Genomic DNA, 25875 nt, shown 5'->3' with positions numbered 1-25875 from the left:
TGACAAGGTTGTGTACTTCTCTTACAGGCTTTTTTTTTTACCAAACTGATACAATCAAACTGATTTTGTAAAAGCAACACGCTGACACAAAAGGCAGCACAATTGCTGCAAAGATGGGGCTCACGTAGGTCAGCATCTTCCTTATGGCATGAAAACTGAAGTAGCTGAAGTAGCTTGGTTCAGCTTTTAGCTCAGAAAAGTCTGTCCAACTGCAGGAGAATTCATGCTGGAATGTACTTCCCTTATGCTGGTGAATTACCTGTCCCACTATTTGTGACAAAGGAGAAGCTGAGCCCTTCTCCATGTCTCCTTCAGACTGGCAGTGCCAGACCCCCAACCATTACACCATCACGAGGCAGACAGGATTCTAGTGGGTTCACTCACAGAAATTCCTGTGCAAGCTTCCACCTGTGCCAGGTGCTGAATGTACCTGCAGTTCAAACTGCTCTTGGACAGGGAATACAAAAAACAGGAGAAAGGAAAGGTAATTCTCCTTGGTTTTGCAGATACAAAAGGTCTGTGGTTTGTCTCTATGGCCAGAGAGAGCTGTGAAATCAATCCCACAGTGCTAAGCTGGAAAAATACCATTCTGGCTCCTGCTGCAGATGCTGTTCCCTGTCTCTGTTCCACTAGAGCACAAGAGACTGACAACCTCTGCTCTCTGCTGCAGGGAGGCAAGGCAGCACCTCCCTTCAGTCAGGGACAGACTTACTTTTGTCCTGAAGACAAAATCCATCTTCTGGTAGACGGTAGACGAGCGGTCTGGAGGGAAACAAGGCAGATTCCTTACCTGGGCCAGCCAGGCTGCATCCTGACAGGACCAAACATCCCTCTTTCGGGGAGGAAGGGATAGAACAAGGTGAGAAGACAGGGTAATCCTTTCAGCTGAGACTTTGCCAAGGACGTTGCTAATTAGCAGAGGGAGGATGTACTGTGGCTGGTGAGAGACAGACACGTTCTGTGTTGTGAGACAGTGCCTTCAACCAGCTCTATCTGTGAGACAGTGAGCTCCCTGATTGTGTTTGTACTGCAGGAGCCATCCCAGCAACACCAGCTGAGCCCTTGATGCCCGCTGTGCTGCCCACAGCCTCATATGAAACCCTTGATGGGATTCCAGACAGACAAAAAGTCTTGGTTGTAAATCTTATTTTCACTGTTCTAATACAACCAAACCTATTTTGTATAGACACACAGAGTGGCTGTGGCTTCCAGGTCATGGAAAAAGACTGGTACTGGAGCAGCATCTGTATTTCCTAGGCTCGCTTGGATATCCAGGAGAAAGGAGAGGGTTGTACTCATAGCTACCAGAGGAAACAGGGAGGCATTTTCAATCTCTACCAGCAGTGAGATGGTGGTCCAGAGCTGTGTGTGTGTATCTCACACGCTGCAGTTTGGAAACATTTCCAGCTGAGACTACTAAATTTGGTCAGCTGGTGTCTAGTCTAACCACACTGAGCTTAATCTGCAAGAGCCCAGTTTAAACTTGTGGGACTGTGTGGTTGTGCTTCAGATGAGCACCTGTTCAGCAGCCCTGTCTTCAAGGATAGCTGAAACATACATCCATTAGCTAAGAAGAGCCAACAAACTAACCATCACACCCCACAGATTTCTTCCATAGATTATATTTAGATTCCCTGACAACATAAAAGGAATGATTCTTAATTTTGTGCCTCTGTGTACTTTCCATGGGGGCTAAGATGTCCTTAATTTCTCCTCAATACTTAACCACATTTATGTAGGGTCAAACCTGCCTTATGGCTCTTTTAATCTGGTGTATTATCAAGACACAGTGGTGTGGGACACATAGGCTCCTGACTAAACCTAGTACAAGAAGTTCAGAGATGAGCTGAGACTGATACCAGCAGCAACCTGATCTCTACAGAAGTAGGGATTAAACACATTCACCTGCACCCTAATGCAGCTGCCAAAGACAATCCCAAGGTGTGCTGGGCCAAAATGTTCTTTAAGAATTTCTATATGTACTGATGAAGGCCTTAGTGTGACTGAGAACTGGCACAGATATGAGAGATCTGAGGGGAGAGAGGTGGAGGCAAGTGTTGTTTGCACTGTGCAGACTTTTAAAAGGATGGGCAAGGTTTGGTCTTCAGCCTGAGCAGATTCCTCACCTTTACTAAGCTAGGTGAGGTGTTATCAGGCCTTTCCCTAAATAGATCATAAAAACTCGTGCAGGTGATTGTTTTATGAACAAAGGGGGGAAACAACAGAAGCAAAACAACAGCAGTGGCCTCCAAGTCTCTGCTGGGGAAAGAGGGACAGGCCATAGGCAAACAGCCGAGCCCCAAGGTGTGTCGTGGCAGGCTGCAGGAAGGGACAGGGTTGCTTAAAGGTCCTTGACACGGGCACGGTGCTGACTCTGAAACCATCCCCCTGCCCTGGCTGCAAAGTACCTCCTGTAACTGGCTCTGAGCTTTAGAGAATGAAATCCAATTTACCTGCCACAAAGAAGGGCTTGGTGAGGCCTCCCCGGAGCCGGTGGGTAAAGGAGGGCTGCCAGTTCCCACCCCCGAGCTGCCCCCCTCCCAGGCAGACCGGAGGGAAGGGGGAAGGGGCAGCTATGGCAGTAAGTGCAGGAACAATTCACTGGAGAGCCACGGTGCGCTTTGCAGTTTGCCCACTAATTACTATTAAGCCCCGGTTCCTTTTTGTGTTCCAAGGGGCGTCTTCAATGTGGCACTGCTTCTTGGGCCTTTCATGCGGCTGGGCTAACCCCTGAATAGCGGGCTCCCCCCGCCCCTCCTCGCTACCTCTCCCTTTTTCTTTCCCCCTTTTGCTTTTCTGATAGTATTTTCTGTCCATGTTGTGTAAGGCCCTAAATGAATCTTGACTGCCCCTACAGCCGACTGGAGACGCACAAAAGCGGCCCATTCCAGTGGCCACAGCGCCATTGTGTGCCCTAACAATGCACTAATTGGCGGCGACAATTGTGCGGCTGGGGAAGAAGAGGGGCCGCGCGGGGGGGTGGGGTGGAACACGGGACATGGGTCCTTTCCAATCACTGAGGCGGGTCAATAAAAAAGAAAAGTGTGAGGAGCGAGAAACGCGCTCTGCTCCGCGTCTCTCCCGCGGGCACGTCCTTGCCCGTCCCAGGCAGCTTGCTCCCGCATTCCTACATGGAAGTGTAAAGCGAAAAATTGTAACGCGTGGCTGTGCAGAGCAAGAGATGTGCAATGTAAGAGGGTCATCACAATCTCCCAGGCTGTCTCACCATACCAGAGGCTGAAGAACTCATGTGATGAGGACACTACTGAGATATTAATGGGAAAAGGTCACACACACAGCCAAGAAGATGCTGGTGCTGAGGCACTCTGCCCTGGTAGAGTACATGGGAGAGAGAGAGCACACGGGAGACTGCTCACCTGTTTCTAAACTGAGTTTAACATATCTGTATTTTGTACCAGGACAGTGGGATGCAAGGACAGGGTGTCCTACAGCACTCTGCTGGGGTAGGTACTGGTCCTGTGGACTAGAAGCCTGTGGTGCTGTTGGGAGCAGGGGAATGAATCTGGGCCACATCTCCAGCACCAGCAAAGCTGAGGGATAGAGGTATGAAAGGGACAACAAGTGCCATGGGACCGAAGCTGCTTATTGCCACTGTGACACCACCCATGACTCAGGAGTGGTATTTCAGTCTCACACTAAAATACGGCAGGAATGAGCCCATGGACTTGGAAAGCTGTCCCAGTATGAAGCTAGGCCTGGAGTTTGAAAGCTGATGTAGCTGACAAGTGAGGGACAGATTTCAGCTCTATTCATTAGCTTTTAAGATAAAATATGGGACAAGAAATGTCATGGACAATGCTTTTGAGAAAGAAGTACGGAAGGGTCATCCAGTTGCGTTGGCTCAAAATTAATTCAGACAGTTGAGAGACATTGGGTCAGATGCTGAAGTGCTCAACACCTACCCATCTGTTTTCCATACAGCTCCTATCAGCTCCCTCAGAGAACAGTGAAGACCAGCAGGTGTGGAGCACTGTGGTTCCTGACAGAGAAAGCAAGGCTGGCAGCAATATTCAAATTTATGAGGGGCTTTGAAAAATCTTCTGGGCAAAGATGTTTCTCTTATTTGAAGCTGACTAACCTTTGAGAAGCATTGTCCAGAGCAGGGTCAGGAAGCAGGTAATTCTCCTACCCCCTCTCAGGACAGCTGTGGGACTGCTGTGGTAGGGGGGACTTCTACTAGATGTTTTGATAAAGAAGAATTACTTCCTGCATCTGGAAAGAAGCAAGAAAACACCATCCCATATAATGGCATCTAAACAGGGAACAACTCCATAGGAACCATCTCTAGTGGAAGAGCAATACTTTTCTAGTAAGTCCCATGTATCAGCATGGCGTGGAGAAGCAATCTTGCCATAACCTCATGAAGGGCAGACACAAGAAGCAGGGAGGACAAACTGGAGCTACAGACCCATGGACAGGCAGGCACCGTGCCTGGATCTAAACTCCCTGGTGCTCTGACTGATTAGGACTGGCGTTTCAGTTTGGTCCACTACAAACACTAAACTCAGATGAGAAGTCTGGTCCTGCAGCCAAAATGCTGAGGGGAAGCCTACTGTGAGCCCAGTGTGAGTAGCAGAGTTGCAACAGCCTAGAGCTGGAAGTGTGCAGAGTCAGGGTACACTGTGTAGAAACTCTGGGACACTGGACTCTTGCCCTTTTCACCCCATGGCCACACAGAGCACAGTAGTTCTCTTATTGTAATCTCTCAGGTTTTATGGTTCAGCATTTCTGTGAAACACCAAAGGACATCCCTGCTGCCAGGAGGAACCCTAATCTCTCCACTTATTGCAAGGTGGACTTATCAGCTGCGTTAGCTCCTAGAATGTGGTGGTGGCAATATCCTCCCTGAGACAAAATCATTCTTTACCTGCTCTAAACATAGTAAACGTGCTTCTGCTTGCCCTCCCATAACAGGCCTCCACACAACTGCTGCTGACAACTATGGAAACATTCCCATGGATTGCCACAGATGCAGGAGGAGGGCTTTATATAGTGAGACTTCTCTGCCTCCCCTTTGCCCTAAGCCCTTCACAGAAGTACTTTATTGTTTTATGACAGTGCAGTTAACACTTGACATAAATCTCTAAGCACAGCTAACAATGTTGATACTGTGTAAATACCTACAGTAGAGACCTGTATTTTATTATGCTTTTGCCCTCTTTTACCTGTTATCACCCAGGGTTAACTCTATGCTAGATGCACTTGTATTTCACAAGGAACCTGCCAATTTTATACACTGCTACAGCTCCCGTCTTTAAATACTAAGAGCCCAGCTCTGGTTCTTTGACAAACTGCAGTTTTCATTAGAGCCAGCAGATCTTGCATCTGCTTAAAGGATCAAACATGCTGTCTGTCAAATCTGAAACAAGTATCCTTCAGAAGTGCACAGTCCAAGGCAGAACAGGACATTTTGCAATACGTACACAAGAAAGCATCCACCAATGTCACAAGCCATTGTGTGACAGTGTCTGATGACAGGATGGTGCTGGCATTTGTTTTCCACCCTAGCCTTGCTTTCCTGGGCATTTGTACCACTGCTTTCAGAAATCACTGCAGAGGAAGGTACAAACTGAGGGAGAGACACAGAATAAGCTGAGTTGGAAGGGACCCACAAGAACTAGGGAGTTGAACTCCTGGCCCTGCACAGCACCATCCCCAAGAGTCATTCAGCCCTGTGCCTGAGAGCATTGTCCAAATGCTTCCTGAACTTTGCCAGGCTTGGAGCTGGGACCATTTCCCTGGGGAGCCCGTTCCAGTGCCCAACCACCCCTTTCCCTAACATCCAACCTAAATCCCCCCTGACACAATTTCAGGCCATTTCCTTTGGTCCTGTTGCTGGTCACCACAGAGATCAGTGCCTGCCCCTCCTCTTCCCCTCACAAGGAAGTTGTAACTGCAGTGAGGTCTTCCCTCAGTGTCCTCTCCTCCAGACTGAACACACCAAACGACCTCAGCTGCTCCTCATATGGTTTCCCCTCAAGGCCCTTCACCATCTTTGCTGCCCTCCTCTTGGATGCTCTCTAGTACCCTAACATCTTACTTGTACTGTGGTGCCCAAAACTGCACACTCCTTGTGTTTCATTACTTTGTTGCTGCACTTCAGATATTTGCCTGCAGTGTCAGTCAGAAATAAGATTCATTTATAATCTTAAATGCTAGAAAAGCACTTTGGACTGAACTGCTTCATGCACGCTGATTACATCTATTACTTTCTTACACTGATTCAGTAATTTGCACTTTCTTATTTTTAAACAGTACCTAACTTTAATTATAATTCCTTCTTACTTACCTCTAAATGCATCATGATAAACATGATCTTCAACTAAATGAAAGTTCAGTCCTTTAACACAAGCTCTTATCTGACTTGTCTTGCTTTCTAGATGAGCCTCACAACTTCATTTTTAATATCTATATGAATGCTAATGCCTTGAAACTAAATTATAGAAAATTGAAAGTCACTTACTATAAGCAATGGACTGACTTTTTAAAAGCATGTTTGCAGCTTCAATGCCAAGTTTTATATTTGTCTATGCTTAAAATGGATGGAATTTAGTCCTGCTTGCCTTGAAGACTTTGTCTGGTTTTAATTGTAACACTTGATTATCTGAGATGCTTTTCACCACCTTCTCATAGTGGTAATACTCAGGCCTTTAAATGGGATCACTATTTTGGAGAGTATTTAGTTAAACAAGAACTCTTTTAACAAGACAGTCCAGAGCTATGTACACACACTCCCAGAATATTTTCATTTGCCCTCAGCATGCTCTTAGTGAAAAGGTATGGTAAGCCTCACACCCGGAAGGTCCCCCTCAGTCCCTAAGGAAAGGAGGAGGTTGCTAGCTCTATTCTTTCAGAAAACCAGTCAACTTCACATATTAACCCAAATAGTCTTAATTTTGGTCTGAGAGCTAGAAGGGTAGCTCTTTTAAAATTAATTATCCTGACTTTAAAAGAAGAGTTAGAGCTTAGATTGGCATGCTCTTCCCAGGGTTCCACAGACCCCATGGTCTCTGCTCTGCGTGGATGCTTTTTCACACCATCTCTTACAGGCTGAAGTGAGGAGGGGAGGTGGCAGTGAAAGGGCAAGGAGATGTCATAACAGAACTTGCTCACCTTGTAAAGCAAATAAGGAGGAAGAGACGGTCTTGCACATGGTTTCCCTGTGCAGCTTGTGTGGTCCTGGTCAAACATTAACTCATTGCTTGTAGCTGATTTCATCACAGGCATGAAGTCCAAAGGTTCCTGCAGGAGAGAGGAGTGACATTCCTGATGGACTTCTGGTCTTTCTGAGGAGGGGCAGGAAGATAGTGAAGGAGGGGATATATCCTTCTCTTTGAAATATGCTGCCAGAGCATAGGGCTGGGTGTGGAATGCTCTCGGGAGTCTCAGGCAGGGGTTTTAGACCCATGAGCTCCACCACAGCTCTGTGCTGCAATCTTTAGCCATCAAATCCAGATTCAAGGAGCTGCAGAAGCTCCTTAGCTGGTGAACTGGAAGAAACAACCAAGAAGAACAAGAATCTTCCCTGTTCCTACATCCATAGGTGTGAGAACCCTCATAACAGGCAAAATCCTTCCCTTCCAGACCCTCAGTGGTCCCCTCAGTCCACCTGGGAGATGCCTCCTTTACTTAGAGTTCAAGGCCCTGACCTTGGGCCCTTCTGGCAGAGGACATGTGGCAGCTACACAGTAAGCAGCTGCCTCCTGCAAGCCTCCCAGGAGCTGTTTCCAGGGGTGCCTCAAAGCCACAGTAAGCTCCCCTGGGAGCTTGTGGCAGGGGTCAGCACCATTAAAAATCTAGGAATTTGTGGTTTTCCAAAAACACAAGATTTAACTGGGAATCCAAACCCCCAGAGCCTGATGCAGACATCAACAGTAGTTCCAGAGGCCCTCCTGGCTGAGATCTGGGAACAGTAAGTATCATATTTTCTTAGTTTCAAAAGACTTTAACCAGCAGAGAAGCATTTTTAAGAAAACTAGCACTCTTTCAGAGCTTGTCCTACCCATGGTACAGTACCCACCAGAAGGCAAATTAAAAAAGACGCGTAACTTTTTTTTAGTGTTTATTGAGTTGCCTTTATACAGGAGGGACTAGTGCTCTGATGCAGTCACAAGTGAACCCAAATAAACCCTGCTCAAGTGTCAACAAGCAATTCAACTCAATGGATTTAAATTATAACATCATTACACATCAATAATAAATTAAGACTATTGCCCAGAAGTTGCAGATAATTTAAAAAACATCCTTGTCAAAAGTAAAAAAACCAAACAACGCAAACAATGAAACACATGTAACAATGTTGCAAATAAGTTAACACAGCAGAACACACACATAAGGGTATTCCAAAAACTCAGGGTGCACTGCCAGCAATGCTAAAATTCACTGTAAGTGGTGCAGGTGAGCTGGTGCTCTGGCAGGAAGGAAAGCACAGGCTGCCAGGGACCACATCAGCCACTGTGCTCTGCTGCTCACACCTGGCTTTCCCTGGCTTTTAACTGCCTTGACTGAACTAAAGTTGATTTGGAAGCTGCCTTTATCACTTAATACCTATGAAACATACATTTTTTTTTGCTCATTAATTTACTTTTGCTTACATCAAGTATAGCAGGGATTCATATAAGGTAACCTGGTATCACAGGTATTAATTAAAAATCAAAACTGAAAGCACAGTTTAGTTTAAGGAAAATTAACTTAGTAGACAAGTGCATAAGCAAAACTGAAACAAATCCTTTTTCCACCAAAACAATACTGTGTATTCAAGGATTTATAATGGTTTAACATGTGGATTAGACAGGAATAAATAAATAATTGAGCCACTGACACTTGTGCACAAAGTCTAATACACTTTGGTCCTAGACAGCTGATAGCTCTCCAGACCTAGATATCTCTAATGCTGACCAGAAGCGGCATGTTTGCAATTTGGATTAACAGCCACCCTAATGAATTTGGGTGAAATTGGCATTTTAAGATATGACTCAAGCCATCACAGCCACACCAGGGTTTTCAAGTAAAGAAGGACTTTGCACATCGTTATCCAGACTGCTTCCTCACTGTACTGCTAAAATGCAGTAACAGCACTGCTGCTCTTAAAGGGGATTCCTGCTACTGGTGTTAAATGTGGACTTACAAATTCACAGTTAGTATGGACCCAGGCTGACACATGCCACATACTTCAGCAAATAATGCTAAAATTTCAACGGGTTAACCCTCTCTCTAAGGTGAGGCTGACCAAACCCTCACTGGGTCAGCCTTCAGGGAGCCAAAGCTCAATTAAAATTGAGCTTTGAGGAAACACCTTCACTCCCACAGCACTGGACCCAGCTGTGCAAGCGAGCAGGGGGCTCTGTATGGGAGTCCCTGGCCACATTGTGTGGACTGGCCAGGGGTTCCAGGAGAAGCAAAACTACCTGTGACCTGACCCTGTTTTAATTCTCTGCACTTGACATTATTATATATGCACAGCTTCTGAAGGTCTTGCACAACTGCATCTCAGGCTAAGCAGCCCAGCAAGTCTCAAAAATACACATAAGAACCAATACCATCTCCACACTATCCTCTCTCATAATGCCCTCACAAAGCATAGACAGTAAACAAATGTTATGGTTACCATTCCTAGCACGATGGAAACTGTCACAAACAAGGGTTTTAAGCTCCAATGCCAAACACATTGCATCATGGCAGAGCATTTCTAAAAAAAATCATTCACTTCTCAAAATTTAAGGCACCAAAATGAGCAAAAGTGAGGAGTTCCCACACAGCTTGGTGTCTTCAAAGCTGGTATATGAAGCCTGTAGAGCTAACTTCATGAAGGCAGAACAAGCAAACTGATTTACTCAGCTGCTCCTGCAAAAGAGCAGGCCCAGCCACAAGAGTGTTTCAGTTTAAGTCTACAAGTTAATAAAACAGCAGATGCAATCAGGAAATCCAAAACAGGAAGAGAGACACTAATATACTGTACTGTAAGGCACTCCTACTGGGAAGGGAAAATTGGAAGGTAAATTACAAAGGAGAGAATGAGTGGACTCAACTGGTTCAAATGCAACACAATGACCTATGAAGCTCCAAGCCTGGCTATAGGCTCAGTACTGTGAGTAAGGACAGGGACAGATACAGTGGAGAGAGAGGGGAGACTGGCTTGCAACTCAGTGGCAGAAAAAAAATTTAGACCTTTATGATGATTATTCAATTAGTTTTTTATACAGATCAACAGTCCGCTGCAATCCAGGCAGTGACCTTTGGGAAGCTTAGGAAACTCGGTGGCTGCTGTTGCTACAGGGAAAAAGCAAAATTCCACTGGACAGCTTCCCCATTTCATTGTAAAGAGACATCCTCTGCTTTTTTAAAAAATCTTTCAAGGCATTATCATCAATCTATTGTGATACACACACTATCCTAATAATAAGAGAAGCCTTGACAAGAGGGGCTCTAGAGATACCCTGATGATTCACTCCTAACAGGGCCATCAGAGCCTGTGCAGTACTGCAAAAAACTTAAGTTCCTCTCAAAAAAGTACCTTCCCTCATACATACCAACTCCTACAATCCCAGCAGTGAGCTCATATTGGCATGTGCCAGCCAGGATATTTTGTCACATCACAAACCGATCGTTTTCCACCACATTAGACAGACAAAAACCAAGAAAAGCAATAGGAGGATTCCTACACAAGAAATACAAATTTCTCTTTTTATAGATTGATAATACAAAAAGAGCTGCAGTTTGCATCCCCTAAGTAGGCCCAACTTCCCATTAAAGGAAAGGTAGATGGTTAGGGTAAAGAAGAAAAGAGACTTGAGTAAGGATATCAATAGTGTCCTAGATTAAAATAATATCAGACTTACAACTGTAAGTACCTGTAGAAAGTGAAGCTATGGTCCACTGCAGTTAAACATCCTATTTTTACACTGATAACAAGTTCTGTACAAAGCAAAAGCAGTAACCGAATTACAGATCAATTCCTTCTCAGTCAGTTATGAAAGCATCTTCTCTTTGAAGAAGACAAACAGTGTATTTTATTCTTGATTCACAATGAAATGGCATTGCTCAAATCGTGCATGGGTAGGACAAGGCTGAAGTACTAATGCATAATTTCACCTGGGGTGGGCGGAGGGTGCGGGCAGAGTCGTGCAATCTGCCAAGTCCCCAGGAACTTTACCAGCTGATGCTCATCCAGAAGTCTGCAGCGCAGAGCCACATGCAGGCTGTGGGCTGCAGAATGGGCAGACAGTAGCAGTGGGGACCAGCATGGAGCACTGGTAGTACAGCAGAGACAGCCATGCAAGGGTACAATGCTGTCTGAAACCCAAACCACCTGCAGAACCCCAGGCTGAGGCTCCTGCTTGCAGATGGCTCCTGAAAATCAACTGAGGGCAGGATTAAGCCTTTCATTATGCTTGCAAAAATTGGTGACAGAATACTTTATCTTACCCATTCATAAGGAATAACTGGTTTTGGATAGGAGCTAGGCATCCCTGAGAGGACATCATCTTCCACATTACAGCCTGCTCATAGAGCTACAGTGAAGCTGTATCACTAGAAATGAATATCTATTCATTTTAGGAACTAGCTGCTTTACAACAACACTGGATTTTAAAGCAAGTAGCATGATCTCTATTGCACAGTATCCTTTTACATAAAGCTCTGGGCACTGACAGAATATCATAACATGCTCTTGCTCTATGTCATTTGTAATGGCAGTGGTTCCAGACCCATGATGAATTTCAGCAGTTTTGCCAACACCTTTTTTGTGCAACTCCAATGCTGTCTATGTTGTTATTCCAGAGTTCAATTCCAATATCTAACATCTATGATGGAATCTATTGGAATTAGATATTCCAATATCTAATATCTATGCACCCACATGACTGGTACTTTGGAGATAAGACATCTGTCAAAGTAACTAATATTTTGCAATGTCTGAACCTTGATTCCTTGACTCCATATGGTTTTTGACAATACACTCAAGCAGCCTTCTCCAAAGTGAGCTGGACATGAACCAGCACTGTGAGGTATCATAAATACCAGAGCATGATGATATGAAAAACACCACCACTTTTTCTTTAATGACCTAACATTATGTCTACAGGTAATTCAAAATAGTACCTGCCAGATGCTGACAGTTTCAGAGCTACTGGCTTTGCCACAGCAGTAATTGTAGTGACACAAGCTGAAAAACATGGGAGCGTTCTGTTTATTCAGCCAGTACCAGTGCAGTTCCTGTTTGCCTGACTAATTCCACAATACTTCCCCAGTGTTTGCATTTCTGAACACACAGGGAATTCTTTGCATGGGAATGGATTTGCAAGGAACATTATACCTTTAAGGGTGATAGCCAAAAGCAACTCATTTCACATGAGGAACAGTGAGCTGAGACAGAGACACCATTGTGTATGGGAAGTATTAATTTTAGTGACAAAGGTGCATGATTCACCAGGTTTATTAAGTATGGGAATCCCTACAGCACTTTGCCAAGAACATGGAAGAACCCTCACTTCCTTCTAAAGAATCCCAATGAAAGAAGGATTTCTGGAAAAGAAAGGCACTGGTCGTCTAATGTATAGAGATATAAACATGCTTCTGTATATATATATAGTAGTTGCACTCAAATTTCAGAAAGCTACTTTTTTCTTTGACTGGAGGCTGAAAAAGGTAACCACTTGTTTTCCAGTACAAGGCAACTCATTGTAGCATTTTACCTTTTACTGTAAGCATGATGTACCCTGTTCTTTTATTTAAAATACTTCAGCAATTAGTGAGATGCTTCAACAATCAAAACTGCTTTCTGCCTTGAATGCAACAGTCTGTAGATTATATAGGAAGCAAAAATCAGTATTCCGTATTTTCAAAAACCTATGTGAGAGGAGAGGAAAAATACACATGCAACTGGCATTATTCTCCTGAAACCATATTTACTTTCTATATACAGATGTGTGTGTGTGTGTGTATATATATATATATATATATATATGAATGCTTTCATAGGTATGTAATACACATATCACTGCAGGGTGTGGAAAAGAGTCAGGAATGTGAAATGAGGGGAAGATAATCTAACTGCTCATTGGAAGTGAACTCACCATGAATTAAACATACTGCCAGTAACGACACACACCTCCCCAGTTAAATCCATCATCTACTTCCCTTTACAAAATAATTCAGTGTTTTATACTTCCCTGCATTCCAGGTGTGTGAAGCAGAACCATACCTCGAGGAACTTCACTGTCCACCATGGAAGTCATTACAGAACTATAAGTGCCTTGGAGCTCAAAGAGAATGCAGGACACAAGCTGCATATGAAAACAAGCAAAGTAGTGTTTCACAATTTTGAAGGTATTTGCTAACTAAAATGGGCAAGACCACTTTCCTGACTATCAGTTTAACAGGTCCAGATTAGAAAAACATTTGAAGTAAACTTTAGGAAATAAAAAGAAAACCAATGTGAACACTTAAAATGCCCTGAAGTTTCAGACTGGAAGGAGGAAAACCAACATCATGTTACTACAGACAAGGACATAGCCTCCCATAAATCAAGAGTAACCAGCACAAATCTCAAAGGACTTCAGTGACAGAGCTTAACTGATATTCCCAGCCTGAACAAAGAGTAGCAAGTCCCATGCTTATCTGAATATGGAGTAGTTCACTGAGGTGATTATAAATATATAAACATAACTGAAGGAATTATTCTGTGTCTTATGTTTGTAAGCACCCCGAATAATGTTTAATGGGAGATCCTTTAAAATGTAAATGTACTGATCCTTTAAGATAGTTCTCTGAAAACATGAGGAAATGGAACCAAATGTCCATATCAGAAGGAGACTGTGGATTTAAAATAATTACTGCTCTATTGGATTCTGTGAAACACCTCACCAGAACCCCTGCCAAGGCTACTAATAAATAAATAATACATATAAATAAGTAGATGATTCATCAATTCTAAATGAATGACATAAAAATTAATGCAGTCATGGCAGCAAATATTTTCTGCCTTGAGATAAAGTGTTCTCCAAAGGTGAAGAAGAAACATGGTACTTAATTAGCTAGACCTAAAGCATTTCTCGTAAACCACATTTTGTATGAGAGCTAACGGCTGGACTTGAATGCAGTTTAGCCATTGGCATTTCAAAGCCAACAAGGCTTTATGGCCACTTTGGCAGCTCTTATTCACAGGTGAAGAAGGTCAGGTAATATTTTTCAAAAAATTTCTGCCTGTCTAAGCAGAGAATTTGCTTGAGCTGGCAGCTGGGAGAGGGATTCTCTTCAGGCTGGCCACTGCCTTAAGGAACTCATGTGTTCTGATATGACAATTCAAACATGTTGCAAGACTCTTCAAAGTTCTCGTCCATATTCAGTTGCCTCCAGAAGGATTTCTGTTTCTTCTGCAATTCTTTACGTACACACCTGGGACATGGTACAGCCTTCACTTTGCACTCAGAATGGAAGACAGCACCACAGCTTTCACACCTGCAAACACAAATTAGTGTCAAAATTGAATCACATAATAGGACCAGAGCATGCAATGGGCTTCACGTGGACTGTGGGCAGTAGGTATTCCTTGACACCATTCTGGGAGCTCAAAAGCATTATGCTTCATTAGAGTGGCATTGTAAAAGACACTGGCATGGCCACACCTCTGCTGGTGTAAAGCTATTTAGGAGCACTAAAATAAATTGACTTACATTCATTTTGCAGTTGCTGAGAATCTGTCCCAGCACTTGTACTTCACAGACAAGTTTTTAGAAGGATTAATACTTATCTTCTTAGTAACTAGCATTCAGGTATATCACTGAAAAGACATCAACTTTGTTTTATGAAAGAAAAGTCTTGCTTTGAATGTAAATAAGGAGTGACTATATTATTTTACAATAAGGTATATTTCAGCATTTGCAGAAACAGATTCTGTGATTTGCAACAGCCATGATATGACTTATTTCTCGTTGAAGCTCCAGTGGTCAGCTGTTCTGGAAAGAGTAAAGAACAGTCCACTTCAACAGCAGGAGAAGCTGTCATTTCAAAAGTAAAAATGAAACAGAGGTAAGTGATGTTGTCTGCCCTGTGTCCTATGGAAGACTAGACTAGATGAACACAACTGATCTATGTTGATCAACTGATCAATACACTGAGCTATGCTTCTGGCATTCAAAGCTGTGTTATTCTGTTCTCAAATGTGACATTAAGACTTCAAACAAATCAACTGCTCAAACAAGATGACTGGTTTACTTTTGGGGCATCGTGAGACAATGAACTTAATGTCACAGCAGATCAAGCCCCAGCTGCAGATGTTGTTGAGCAATGAAACATCTGGCGATCATGAGTGGGCTACAACTCAACAGTTGGACATTCTCAGCCTTTCAATGCAAATATCTATCTGTAGTGATGGGTTGTCACTACAGCTTTGTAACCAAAGGAAAAAGTAAAAGGAGGACTGTCAGAGGTAAAAAGTCTTAGGTTTCAGCTGGATAATCAAATAATAAAAGCAACAAAACATGAAACTTTAGAGTAATCCTGAAATACAAACAATGGATGTTGGTCACCCTTCGTGATTCTGTAGGACATCTTGAAATGCCTTGCACTTTTTTTCCTTTCTTGTAGCTATTGTAGTCAAATGACTACATAAGAATCCAAGTGCCCAAAGAATCCATTATAACGTTAGTGGTTTTTTTTTGTTGGTTTGCTTTGAACCTGTTTTTCATGGAAATAAGGTTCTTGTCTTCAAGACTGTGAAGAAAAATTGAAAACGTGAAGAAAGAAACCCCCAAAAAGTGAGAAGCCATAAGGCATGTGGTCTGACAATACTGAGAGAAGTCCATAAGCTAACACAATCTGTTAGCTGTGTCAGCTGTATCTCACCTGCAACTTTTAAAAAACCTGTTCCTGGTCTGGCTGCACTTGATGTTTTATGCATGGGTCCAAACATGGCCTAAATTTTAATAACTGCAGAGCTTTGAGAAGGCTGTGCAGAGATTTAAGGAGGCACATTTCTAATGAGGATAAACTGATAAAACTTAAATATGAGTAAGAAAAGGCAGGTGAACAAGGCTACATATAAAGCAGTATATCTACTGGCTTCCATGCTCTCTTGCAGTAAAACTTGACTGTTGGATTTCCCAGCCCAGTCTCTTTCTTAGTCTCAGTCTAAATCTGATTTTGAATCAAGAAACCGGCTCATGCAGAGATATTTACAATTTCTGTGCTCAGAGAATGTGTTATTGCCTTTATCCACTGAAGCACATACACACATGCTTAGGACTCATACCCCACTGATTTCTTTGGGATTACTGATCTGCCTTGCATTAAGTGTGCTTAGGTGCTTTGCTGGGTTGGGATCTCCACAAACAGACACACTAATGGGCAAGGAAGAGACAGAAGACAGCAGTGTCTTTAAAACTTTACACCACTCTGAACTGACACTAATGGTGATTTTATCAAGCTAATTCTCCCTTGTTAGTCAGCAGTTTACAGTGCCCTGGAAGTTGCTAGAGGGTAATGATTGATGAGGAGTGTAATTTTGTGCTCTCACATCACCACCCCCTATGCTAGCCCAGTATTTCTCTACAGCACGCATGGAAATGACAAAACCTATCAGAAATTACTGCTGAAATGGATTGAGCAGGATGAGAAAAGAGCCAGCACACCTGCTCTCTCAAGTCAAAGGCCATCAGCAGAGCAAACAAAGACTGATGGTGTTCAAATTTATACAAATTCATTTTTCAGAAATAAGGTCAGTAGCAGAAAAGATTAAAAAACTTTTTTTCCTATCACTCAGAGTCAAAACAGAGAGAAAAACTGTCTGAACTGTTATTCATTAGAACTGGTGCAGTAAATGAAGCTGTGCCCAGGACCCCACCCTGTCAGGCACTAAGCAGAGGCAGAGCAAGCAGCCAGCCCTGATCTCACAGTCCCTGCATTGGCACCCACTGCTGTCATCGTGGGTCCATTCTGGTGCCCCCTGACTGCTGCTCTGAAGACCTATTTTCTGCCTTCTCTTGAGAAGGTTGAGCCCAACCAAGGGGTCCAGATGACAGCAAAGCAGCAGCCTGGAGGAAGGGTGCTCTGAGTTGGAGAACAAAGCTGCCTCTAGCTCTGCACAGGAACAAGTACAGAGGACACTCATTTCAGCCTTCACTGCATGCTTGTGTCCCCCTCACTGACAAAGTCAGCAGGGCAGGGGGACAAGGCAGATCTTGATCTGCCTTCTGCAACTGGAAGTCACTCCTTTTAAAGTGGTGGAGCTATACTACCCCAAGCTACCTACACAGCTTTGATTTTCCTCATGTCAAATACAGTCAATCTTAACGGGCCCTGGAATGCCAACTGGTTGCTGTTTCTAACCTCACTGCGAGAGATTCTCCAGCGATGCCAAATACTCCACCAACATTATATTCCTTTTTAGACTTTTACAAACAGATTGCTTCCTAGTTAATTCTGAGATCTAATTTTATCTCCACATGTGAGTTTCATAGGGTCTTTTGTTGTTTTCAAGCCTCAGTATATTAAAATGATTTTATTGCTCTGGAGAAATAAAATATATTTTGTAGCCTATAAAAGGCCCACTTAATAGTTCACTACACTTACTTATCTTTCTCTTAACCCTTGTTGTTGTCATAGCTAATACACAGTTCAGGTGCTATTTCTGAATCCTGACTTATTCTTTGTCTAGAGGCCAAAAAGTCCCTACATCCTTTGTAAGAATGCTATTCACCACTGATAATAAGCTGATGAGCCCATAGCCATTCAGGCCTTTCATGTTTCCTTCTTTAATGAATGATATTGTGACACTGCACATTAATAGCATCTTGCTATTTTTCAAACAGTATTTGAAGACTTAGTGAACACTGCATGTTGTTTTCACACAGACTTGCAGTCTTCTAAGAAGGCAGTTGAAATAGCTTCCTCTCTATTTTGGTGGTTTTGTTTTGTTTTGTTTTGGGGTTTTTTTCCCTCTTTCCTGACCTAACTCAATTTCTGTTGAGACTTTAGGGGGTGTTCTATGTTTTAAGGATGTTTTACTTGTATGGAGTAAAAAAAAATGCAGAGAATAATTCAATCCTCTAAATAATTTCTATTGCACTGGAGAGTGTAAGAGAAAGGGCAAAGCTCTCCACAGCCAGACAGGCATTATAATGCTCTTATTATTATCATCACTAGTTACAAAAGAAAAGCCTTTCTACATTAAAAGCATATAATCATTCCTTGTATGCTGAGGAAATGTTGATGTTAGTACCTCCCAATAAGTCTGGGCATTTGAAACATATAAATATTTAGCAAATTGTAAATTCTGGCATGTTCTTTTCATGCTTCCCATCTATTTTTCCCAGGATTATAGCTCAAGTAATTCTAGATGCTGTACAACCAATTGATTATGCTCAGATTTCTCCTCTGTACTGCACCACCATTAAGTGCCCCTGAGCAGAATCAGGTGCCTGAAGTGGGGGGTACAACACAAAGACCTTTCACCTTAAACAGACAAAATTAAGGATTGATAATCAACAGGTGGCCCAGGATGTCATCTGAAAGCCAGGTTTTTGTCTTGTGGGAACCTTACTGGTTGACAGACTTACCAATGTGACTGGTATAAAGGTGGGATGAAGCTGCTGGAACCAACAAGGTTTATGAGGATACCTTCAGTCTCATGCACAGGGGCTGGCTGTACCAGATACAACACCATTCCCACCTCACAACAGAAAGTGAGAGGTGAACTGGCTTGCTCAAGGTCAACCAGGGGCTCTTAGCAGAGCTGAGAAGGGCAAATAGCTCCCCCATCCCACTGTAGTGCCATATTCACCCACCACCCTTTCTTTTGTAATTTTATATATTAGCTTTCATTTTTCATTTTAAAAACTCCCTTCCTTTGTGCCAGACCTTGCACACCTTTGGTCAAGTGAGTAATCCCTTGAAACAAATTTCAGCAAGGATTTGATTTAGGGCTGAACCTTTCACTGACTAAACTCTTCAGTTTCTTCTTTCCTACCATGCAGAGTAAAAGCAGGATTAAATGGGGTTATTCATTATGTTTTCCTTAGATGATGCCAAACATTCACCAAGCACCCAAAACACTAAACTACCTGTAACCTGGCTTTTAAAAAACCCCAAAGAGCAAACCACACTGGTTGAAGTAAGCCTTGCCTGGGGATTCCAGCATGATCACCATCCCACACTATGCACATGTGCCTGTCTGCAAGCATTTCTGAATTGCTCAGCTGTGAATATCATACACAGGCCCTTCAAACTCTGAGCCATTAGCAAAACACAAAGAAAAGGAAAAAGGACTAGCCTGTGTTCACTTACAATACAAAAAAAGCCCGAAAGGCAATCAATGCCGGACACACACGTGCAGCAATATTATTCCAGTTGCCTAGGAACCAATGCAAGTAGCCTGCCTAGGGAGGGATGCCCACATGGTAAATGAATGGAAGGAAGTTGGCATTAATATGACATTGATTGAACATTCTAGTTAAAAACCACTGAGACATAAGGCAAGTAAAACCAACCTCTAAATCAAACTCAGTTGCAAAAGACAATACTTGATGAAAAAGCTGGTATACTTTATTGTCTTCTGTTTACATATTCCAGATAACATTACTGTGCTACCCTGCACAAACAAAAAATGAGATAATCTGGGCCAGATGATTTTGATCAGTTTTGACAGATTCAGGTGAAATTAAATTACCAAGAGAACTTAACATCTACTTAGGTGCCTACATTTCCTCAAAGAAGTGCTGAGCAGATCACTTCAGAGTGCTTTGAACTAGCTATCAGTATCTGATAAACTAAGCTCTTTCAAAAATTAGGTACTAAACTACTGGCACAACTCAGGTGAGCCAGGCCTGGGGAAAGGCTTTCTAGCAAAAGACAAACCAATCAAAGCAAGAGAGAAAATTATGTACTTTGAGTGATGCCTTTGACCTGTGCCAAGGTATTTCCTGCAAATACTGTGTACTGCATATTTCTCCACCTAACATCTATCTTTAATATTCTCCCAAATGCTCAAAGTTGCATTTGTCCCGTGACACAGCATCCATAACACAGTAAGCTGTAACTTTGCAAAGACTTCAGCATGCACAGCCCCAGAGGCTTTAGTAAGACTTGTCACTATGTGCAAAGTGCATTCACAGGTCTTATCAGGATGGTGGCCAAAGATTATGGAGGCATCCAAGCTGGTTGATATAGTCAAGTCTGTTCTGTGGCACATCTATTTTAAACTTGGGCCTTCTGGTTTGTATCTTAAAAGGCCTACATGTCTTAACTGATCAGCAGAACAAATTAACAAAGTGAAAACAGTTTAGCCTTGATAAATGAATATGAGCACAAAAGAGCAACTCTACATGGTTCACATACATCTACAGTCAGCACATAAAAGGAAAGTAATGGATTAAATTGTTCTTAACAAGCAAGTAACTTTACCAGCAAAACACAACAAATTTAATTGCCTGTGAAAGTAATCATTAGGATGATGACAGGCAAGACCAAAACTTTATTAAATGGGTAACATAATCTTAATCATAACCATGATTGCTTAATTATCTGATGGGACAGAAAACATGTTTTAATAAATTCTATTCTCATTCCAAATGTAATTTTCTCAGTATTCCTTAAGATTAAAAAATTGATTAAAATTGTTCGAAGTTATAAAACAAATACAGCCACTACTATAGACAACAGTGCCACTACCCAGACTTCACTTCTGTTGTTGGGTTGTTGGGTCTTTTTTTAATTTTAGGAGAAAGAAACAAAACCTTTTCCCCACATTAGTGAAGAACAAGCAAAATCAGAGCAACTTGAGGGGAAGTGCCTGCTTGCTAATGGGCAAGGATAGCTCTAACAAGCCAAAATTTACAGCCAAGGATATTTAAAGTCATTGCACAACAACTGTAAATATAAAATAAGTGATATAATATGATAATTTTATATGTTTACTCACCGAATTTAAGCCTGAGGCAAATTTAGCCCAAGAAATAAAATAGGAGGTAGATGCTCAGTTTAAGTTGCTGGAAGTCCAGCAAAAGCAGAGCTCTGAGAGTTTACATTAGCTGAAAATTTGGTCCATGAAATGTGCAATTAATTCAAGAGGCTTTAAATAGTTCTCATGATTTAAAGGCCTTCAAAAACAAGGTGAAATTATGAAATTTTGAAAGAACCCTGATTAAGTATTATATAAATATGGGTAAGATAGAAAAGAGGGAAATAAGGGACAGAAGAATCAAACTGACTGGAAGAGGCATCAAAAGGATGGGACAATTTTTATGAAATTGTTTAACTACTGAATCACAGCTTTCATTAAGATCTGTGCAGAATGGCCACCTCCCAAGAACAGCCAGAGAAAGGATGTATCATTAGAAAGCTTATGACTTTGTGAGCCCACCCTTACATCCAAGGCAGCAAACTGTTGCACTGCATTGTTGAGCAGGATGTAAAGAGCCTGCCAAGCACAGCCCACAGACCCGCTAATTAAGTGAACTGATTGTGTTTGTTTTGGAACCGTTTGCCAACAAAGGAATGTGTCACACTGATTAGTGAGAGAAGGGTATGTAATATATGTGTATTCAAACCCTGACGAGTGCATAACCCAGGTATTCACTCTGTTTGCCCAAGGACTGACAAAAATGACTCTCAAGCAAATAACCAGACCAAAGAGAAACTCCAGCCCTCAAGAGGGGCCCTCTTTTTCTCGCAGCTGTATCTATCTAAAGAATACCCATCCTTCATAAATTCCTACTGAACACTGTGCCAGAAACTGCTGAGAGTATTTCGGAGAGGAACAATCTCTTCACCTCAAAGCTGACCTAAGAGACCATGAGGATGGAAAGTTAACAGCCAACTGAGAACCACCTTGGAACTGCAATGGCTACTCTGACAGCTATCACTCTTCTCTCCAAAGAGCAAGAAAGGTCAGGGAGGTAGCCAAAAATCCAAATGCCAGCTCAATACAGACATACATATATACATACACTCAGGCACAAAAGCAGGCTTCGCTTTTCAAACATGCAGCAAAGAGCTGAAGTTTGCAAAAGATGTCATGCACCCACTTTTGAATATTTCTAACCTAACAGCCCAGTTTGCTGGTAAAGTTAATAGCTCAAAAGTGAACAAACATTCAAATGAAAAAAGAAAAATATGGTCTTTAGAGTTCAGCAGCTCTTTCCTCCTCAACTCACCAGCTTCAGCCGGGGTACCTGGCAGTCCACTACTGTGAACAAAATATGAATACTATGCTATAGAAAGCAATTCCAGAAAACCAGGATGGAGAAAAGGGAGTTGTAGTCAATTATCTCTGTACACTGCGGACTCAGAACAGTACAACTAAATCAACTAAATCACAAATCTGAGCTGTTTTACTCAGAGCTCTGTATGACAACTGACAAGGAAATTCTGAACACATGATCAGAATTTTCAGGTATAATTGCAAGTCTTCACATGGACCTTTTAGGACTTGCCATTCCATTTGCCAAAGGTTACTCTGCACATTTCTCTATTTCTAACTAGCCTCCTAACCTTATCTTGTCTTGCAGTGGTCAGTACACCTACTTCAGAAACCTCTCTCATCTTCAAGAGATGGAAACAAACACAAATTGTATCCCTCAATCTGGCCTTCTCCCTCACTGCTTTGGAGCTGATGAAGCTGCACAGTAAAGCGTACAAGCTCCTCCATTGGCATAATTTGCCTCCAGAGCAAAAATTTGGAACTGAAATAATCTGGTTAGTTCCACATAGGTGCATGTGTAGTAATGAGATGGGAAAACTAACTAGGAGGGGAAACAGAAAATGCTGGGGATAAAAACAAGGTTTAGTTATAAGGAATACAAAAAGAGTTAGCAGAATGATGAAAAAAGAAAGAGAAATATTGGAGAACCTTTCATGCTGATTGTGTTTTAATTGAAACTATTAACAAACACTGCTGTCTTTGGCATGACATCAAACATAACTTCACATTTGTGACACATGAACACAAGTCCTTTCTCGCTTCTAACTCACATAAACACAGGAGCTAGAGCAGCTTCTGTTGGCTTGAACTGCCGACAAATTCTGTTTGATTCCAGAGGGTTTTGAACTCTGTAATTGCAAGGTATGTCTGATCTCAGCTGAAGGGCAGGGAAACAATATAGACCCAATAATGGTTTTGTGACCAAAAATCCCCCAGACAAATCAAATTTTAATGTAAACTTGTATTCCCAAATGTTCCTTCACATTCTCATTAATCTTTTGGGAATATCTTCAATTGCCTACTATGCAGTCTCCACAGACATCTTACGTTTTATGCACTCTTAGTCTGCCTTTTAACTCAGCCTATCTCACCATGCACCCTAGATACATTCTTTCTTAAAAACTGTTTATAAACTCAGCCACATACCTTGTTTAGCTTTTATCCACTGCTTTGTCAATACATTTTTTAGAATAAGACTCTGGAAAAACAATGTGCAAACAACCTTTGAAACTCAGATCAGACCGAAAATCCCTTAAGAGTAGTCCTTGGTTACTTGTAATTTAACATCTTTGTGCATGCAAGGGAACCAGATTCTTAACAAACCCTTTTAATAGACTGGTCCTGATTGTTTCCAAAGGTGGGTCCTTGATTTTTGCCCCTTTCAAATGAACACTTTGGAGAACAAATTACAATGACTGTATTCGAAACAGCCAAAAAATACTTATCTGTGGATGAACGCTGTGCTGTCAGATATACTGTCTTTCTGTTAAGGGTGGAAGAAAGTATATCTCCTTTATTCAAAATCCAAGACACTGCTGAAAAACAGTAGTAACACTGCTGTATTGCCAAGTCTGCTTTGGTTGCCTGCATTTTGCTTCTAGGTTTCCCATGTGACTCCTGTCCCTGACCTGGCATCCAGTACTCTATACAATCTGAAATAAAGTTTTTTTTTGTTTAGTTTAGGACTTGCACTTACACTTAACTTTGTTGCCACCTGAGAATAGCAATATCATTAAAAAAAAAAAATCTTGCATACACAGGCACAGAGGAATAAGCAGACAGAGCAAAGATCTAGCCATTACATTTCATGAGGAAAACACTTCAGAATGGATGGTTATCATTTCATAATGGATGATTCCTGTACATTATGGCCCAGTGATACCAGAGAACAGAAAGATGTCTGTGATCACTCTAGAAAAGTCATTTGGCTTTTCAGGACACTTTGCAAACTCAAAAGAGCTTTGTATAAATCACACTGTGTGATGATACTGGGGGCTCTTCCCTTTTTGAACGGCTTTTCTGAGACTTACAGGACCTTGGGAAGTAGCACTTCTCATTTGTTTCCAAGTTTGCTCATGGTGGCCTCCCTGGAGCAGTGATCTACTGTAGCTACACAGAAATGTACATTAGGGGAATCTAGTCCCTAGTTATTTAAATAGAAGGTCATGAGGCTGAGAATCCTCAAGGCTTTTTTAACACTCAAATCAAATGTGTGACTGACATTACCACATTGGAGTACCTGCTTGTAGAAATGTCCTCAAAGGGGTAAAGGATTTCTCCATTGTTGCAAATCTCACAGATGAAACCCTTTTGGCTACAAAGGCTGCAGCTGTACACATGAGAGGTGGCAAACTTGATCACCTTCCCCAAGAAAGGAGCCAGCTTTCCTTCAATAACCTGGAATGAGAAGACAATATTGAATGAACCCCCAGAAACAACCAGAATGACCTGAAGGACTGAGACAATACTTCTTACTACAGAAATGAAGGTACATGCTGTTGGTTAAAACAATAGCAAAGTTACTTCCCAACAATTATACTCCACGAAAACACAAGTGACAATAGTAACCATTGAAGCAGCAATGATCTGAACATGAAAACTAACTTACTATCTTTTTGTAAATCTCTACATGACAATAACAAAATATTAGTAGTAATTTTAAGTACAACAATGCATTCATACAATAAGGCACAAAGAAGTAAATAGGAAATGAGTTTAAGGCTTCCACATTATCTCTGACAGCTATGAATACTGTCTTACATTTTTCATTTCTTCTTACTTTTTATGCACATATCACAATTTTAGTTGTTTCTTTTCCTTCAAAGTACAAATGTTTTTGCATGTATTTTGTGAACAGAGTCCTGGCTTTAGTCCTTTAGTAGGACTGTGTTTCCCACTGAAAACCATTCAAATGTAATATCCTGCTCCTTGCCAAAATGAGTAACTTCTTACGTAAAGTCTTGAAGAGGAATTTGGGGTTTTTTTCCCACTTTAGTGCCCACTTCTCAAATCAAGAAGTCCCAGAGAATCCTGCTAGACCATTAGAAGTTATTAGCACTCCTTGTGTTGGTGTGGAAAAAATTACCAAACCCTAAACTGCTAACCACAATACTCATCTAAATTTGTGACTTGGAGACAATGCCTCAATAAGGGGTGCTATTCAGGCAAAATACTTTCCATTCAGATCAAACTTCTAGAGACTTTAAGGAATTCTGCTGCTGTAGGGAAGAATGAAGATGGAATAAGGCCCTAAGTGGATATTCTTCTCTTCTGGGCTTCCTGTGGTCTGAATGGCAGCTTGCCAGATTAGTGATAGAAATGTGTCATGGGATTTGATAGCAACCTCCTGTAAAAAGGAAAAAAGAATGCAGTAATTGCTGACTGAAGAGTTGCACAGGGTTGTGCCCTGGAACCCAAGAGTGGGGAGTTTTACACTTAAATTAGTGTCACACTCAGTTCAGGTACACCTTCCCTAAATATGGTAACACCACTTGTAATTTGGGTTTCGTATAAACAAATCTAAAGAAAGCAGAGGTATCAACGCTAGGAAGAACAACAGAGTCTGGAAGCAAAGGCCAGGTAGTAAGGAAATAAATTTGTGTTCCAGGGCAACTTCTGCCCACTAGCCAAGAAAGCCACTACTAACAAGTACAACTGGA

General features: G+C 42.0%; 1 protein-coding gene across 7 annotated transcripts in view; it reads right to left on the bottom strand.

Annotated features, from left to right (window-relative positions):
• Positions 1 to 4155: 4155 nt before the first annotated feature.
• PLEKHM3 (pleckstrin homology domain containing M3) overlaps positions 4156 to 25875 on the bottom strand; it is a 75037-nt gene continuing 53317 nt past the window's right edge. The window contains exons 6-11 of one of the 7 annotated variants that reach the window (XM_053982866.1): positions 24456 to 24613; positions 14416 to 14478; positions 13223 to 13304; positions 12714 to 12818; positions 7135 to 7263; positions 4156 to 4233 (exon numbers count right to left, since the gene is read on the bottom strand). In XM_053982866.1, the coding sequence (XP_053838841.1) occupies positions 13256 to 13304; positions 14416 to 14478; positions 24456 to 24613 (270 nt within the window). In that variant the 3' untranslated portion in view covers positions 4156 to 4233; positions 7135 to 7263; positions 12714 to 12818; positions 13223 to 13255. Of the gene's footprint in view, positions 4234 to 7134; positions 7264 to 11795; positions 12544 to 12629; positions 14479 to 23791; positions 23869 to 24455; positions 24614 to 25875 lie in introns of those variants that run through there. The other 6 variants (XM_053982865.1, XM_053982862.1, XM_053982868.1 and 3 more) reach the window with 6 other exon arrangements.

Source organism: Vidua macroura, chromosome 7 (assembly GCF_024509145.1).
Source record: "Vidua macroura isolate BioBank_ID:100142 chromosome 7, ASM2450914v1, whole genome shotgun sequence".
In the NCBI taxonomy this organism is placed as follows: Eukaryota; Metazoa; Chordata; class Aves; order Passeriformes; family Viduidae; genus Vidua; species Vidua macroura.
This window is presented reverse-complemented; position numbering and strand designations above follow the sequence as displayed.